Source organism: Austrofundulus limnaeus, unplaced genomic scaffold (assembly GCF_001266775.1).
Source record: "Austrofundulus limnaeus strain Quisiro unplaced genomic scaffold, Austrofundulus_limnaeus-1.0 Scaffold622, whole genome shotgun sequence".
Lineage (NCBI taxonomy): Eukaryota > Metazoa > Chordata > Actinopteri > Cyprinodontiformes > Rivulidae > Austrofundulus > Austrofundulus limnaeus.
Window position 1 is genome coordinate 133,301 of NW_013953024.1, and position 3,497 is coordinate 136,797.

The window sequence follows — 3,497 nt, forward strand, 5'->3', positions numbered from 1 at the left end:
CCCCCAACCTTAATTATGGCACAAATTTGACTCCATACATTTGCTGTTTGGACAGGTGCTCTAAACGCTTCTGCCTTCTTCTCAGCAGCAGCAGCAGAAATCCACACGGATCATGTTATCTGAGGTTACAGTAAAAATAATAACCCAGAAATAACCCGGGGGGGTCTGAGGAATGAAACATGTCGTCTCGCAGAAACGCAGCCACCTGTTCTGTGATGCGGTCCAATCAGGAGCAGCTGCAGGTTCTGGAGGCGGAGAAAAGGAGGCAGAGAAGTTGGAGAGAGCTGCAGGCTCCAGTCACAGATTAAATCATCTCCAGACTCCATCCACACCAGCCTGCTTCGTTTCCTCTCGTGCACTTTTGTATTTGATTTTTATTTTATTGACGCGCGGCCACAGGTTGGCTGATTTAATCCGCTCAGTATGGATTATTCCTCCTCATCCCGCGCCGATTGTCTCCGAACCGGATCGGAAATGGGGCTCAGTCGGTACATCAGCGACGACTGAGAGGAGGAGGAACCAAACGGAACATTTCTGAGCGCGCACACGCAACATCTGTAGCGAGGCGCGGACCTGTGGAGGACCTGAACAATAAATAAATAATTATAAATAACAATAAAAGGACAACAAACCAGATGATGGGATGTGCTGTGACAACATGAAAAAGAAAAAGTGCGGCGGTCTGTTTGTGGAGCAGCCTGTGATTCTCCACCACTAACCTGGGGGACAAGGACCGACAGAGAAGAGGTCGGAGGTAGGAACAGATGGGGGGGTTGAAGGTGTCTGATGCTTATTTCATGCTGACAGAGAAAGTAGGTTATTCCCCCGGATCACTCGGTGACAGCAGCCAACTTATGGTTAACAAAGAGGCTGGGAGATGATGACAATGATTATCCTCCAGTCTTCCCTCAGCCTGAGCTCATTCCCACTGAGCCAGAGGATTTTCACTCTTTAGGAAAAACAAAACCGTAGATGACATTTCATGGATGAGATTTTCTGTGAAGAGGCAGAGGAGCTGACTGAGGAGCTGACTCAGATGTGACTCAAGGAATAACATGATCCTGCCAATGAGGCAGCTTCTCTGCACTCAGTTGCCCCTGGTTGTCACTCATCCTCAGGCTTTTAGTCCCCTCGTTTGTTTATCCACGAGCTTTTCTTTCACATAATGCTAAGAAAAGTCTGTTCTTTGTTTTTTATACCACTTCTGACTGTTGTCCTGTGTGTGTTTTTAAACTGTAGACAGGTGCGTGGCCACAGCTCTGACCATGGAGCCGCCCCCTTCTCTGAGCTTGGCTCTGCTCGGAGGGAGCGAGGATGAGGACCAGCGTTTCCTCCTGCCCCTGGGCAGCATATCCCATTCTTCCACGGCAGGCAACCAGCCGGGATTGAACCACTCCAACCACACGGGAGGTTCCAGCTTGGACCGTTTGAATGGCAGCACCCCGTCGCCGTCCTCCTCCGCCACGCCCAACCTGCCTCCGCCGGCGCTCCCCAAGTTGCCTCTGTCGTCCTCCGGAGCCCAGCCCCTGCCCCCGCCCATCCCCAACGCCCTGCACCCGACCAGCACCCCGCTCTCGTCCTGCCTGGGCTCCCAGCACAGCCTGAGCGGGGACAACTCGCCGGTCTACAACGCCCTCTTTTACTCCTCCCACTCGCCCTCCATGGACCGGGAGAGAGACCGGGAGCGTGAGAGGGAGAGGGTAGAGCGAGAGCGGGGCAGTAAGCACCGACAGGCCAGCCCCCTGGTCCACCGCAGAGACAGCAACCCCTTCACTGAGATCGCCATGAGCTCCTGCAAGTACACGGGCGGGGTCATGAAGCCTCTGAGCCGCCTCAGCGCCTCCCGGAGGAACCTCATCGAGTCCGACAGCAGCAGTGAAACCAAAGAAGGTGGCGTTTCAGCTGTCGCAGGGGTAACAGCCGCCAGCGGACACGACAGACCCCGGGACGCCCCGTCTACCTGCTCAATGACCCAGCCCTCTTCTAACCAACCACCAATTCAGAGCCCCCCAGAGATTGTGATCTCCTCCAAAGATGACTCTCCGTACCCCAGGCGAGGGTATGACATCTCAGACTCAACGTCCAACCAAATGTCCATCTACCACCAGAACCACGCGCTGGTGGAGAGCAGGCGGACACAAACGGACCGGGACAGCAGGCAGAGCGGGGCCGGGACGGTGGGCACCGGGGCCAGGGGCAGCACCTCCAAAGCTCCCAAACGAAAGAACCAAAACATCGGCTACAAGCTGGGGCACCGCAGGGCGCTGTTCGAGAAGAGGAAGAGGCTGAGCGACTACGCCCTCATCTTTGGAATGTTTGGCATTGTCGTCATGGTCATTGAGACGGAGCTGTCGTGGGGCGTCTACTCCAAGGTGAGGAGACGAACCACGGTGAAGTTAGCCAAATGTGGATGTCTGTTTGTGGTGTACGGCGTGACAAATGACAGCGATTACCGGCCATCATCGCTGCCAGAAACCCGACACACGGGACGTGATAGCGATGGCAGCGTTACGAATCGCGCTCTTGGGTCTTCACGAAATTTGATTGGTTCTTCTACTGCCTCTTGTAAAAGTTTTTGGTGGTTCGCAGAAAAAGGGGTGTGTGCATTACGGACGTGTAAACTAAACATATCTTGCGATGCTAATGATATTGAAAAACAAATGCACACTAATATATGATTTTATGAGGAAAAACACGGGAAAACTTCACCCTGGTACTAACAAATTCCCATAAAGCTGCCCTTTTTAGTGAAGGGTCGTATAAAACTGGAAAGTTTGACAGAGCTAAAGTGTTAGCTAAATGCAGTGTGTAGCATACTCTCCTGTCATTGGTCAGTCAATGAAACCCTCAGTGATTGGTTGTAACGCTAAGAGACAGAGACAAAAGTTGAACATTTTTCAACTTTCATATGTCGCGTCATAAGCTCGCGTGTGCACGTCTACGTGTACGAGAGCGAAATTTCACATGCACGTTTTTCGCCAGTCGCACAAGTTCCACAGGAAATGAACAGAGAGCGAACGACATCACCTCCATTGATCTGTATTACTGGATTGGACATCACGTGACTTATCGTGCGCTGCACAGGAGCCATTGCTCTGCGTTGAGTTTTGACTCGGGAACATCCATGAATGGTGGTTAAAAAGGGGATGCAGCAGACAGTCATGCAAGGAATATGAAAAAGGGATGCTATATTTTACCATAAATAGTCAACACAACAACAAGATCACAAGATCAAGGTTATCACATTTTACAGCTCATTAATATTGTTATGTTAGGATAACATTGTGAGAGGTAAATATGACTAGTGGTTGAACTGTGTAGATATTACTGGTACTGATGTTGTGTCCAGTCAGCATATGGTATATCCTGTAGTTTGTGATTATATATCAGAGTAAAAAACTCTGTAACTTTTTTCCTCCACCGTACATTTCATAAGCTAAGGAGGGGAGGAGCCGACCACATTTATTTTTTGACCAGCTGGAGGAATTTGTCTTTAC

The 3,497-nt window shown here is 50.8% G+C and overlaps 1 protein-coding gene across 1 annotated transcript in view; it reads left to right on the plus strand.

Annotated features, from left to right (window-relative positions):
• Positions 1-379: 379 nt before the first annotated feature.
• kcnn3 (potassium intermediate/small conductance calcium-activated channel, subfamily N, member 3) overlaps positions 380-3,497 on the plus strand; it is a gene marked incomplete at both ends in the record, with an annotated part of 110,578 nt that continues 107,460 nt past the window's right edge. Inside the window, 2 exon segments of the mRNA XM_014027203.1 lie at positions 380-754; positions 1,240-2,372. Coding sequence (XP_013882657.1) covers positions 1,266-2,372 — 1,107 coding nt within the window.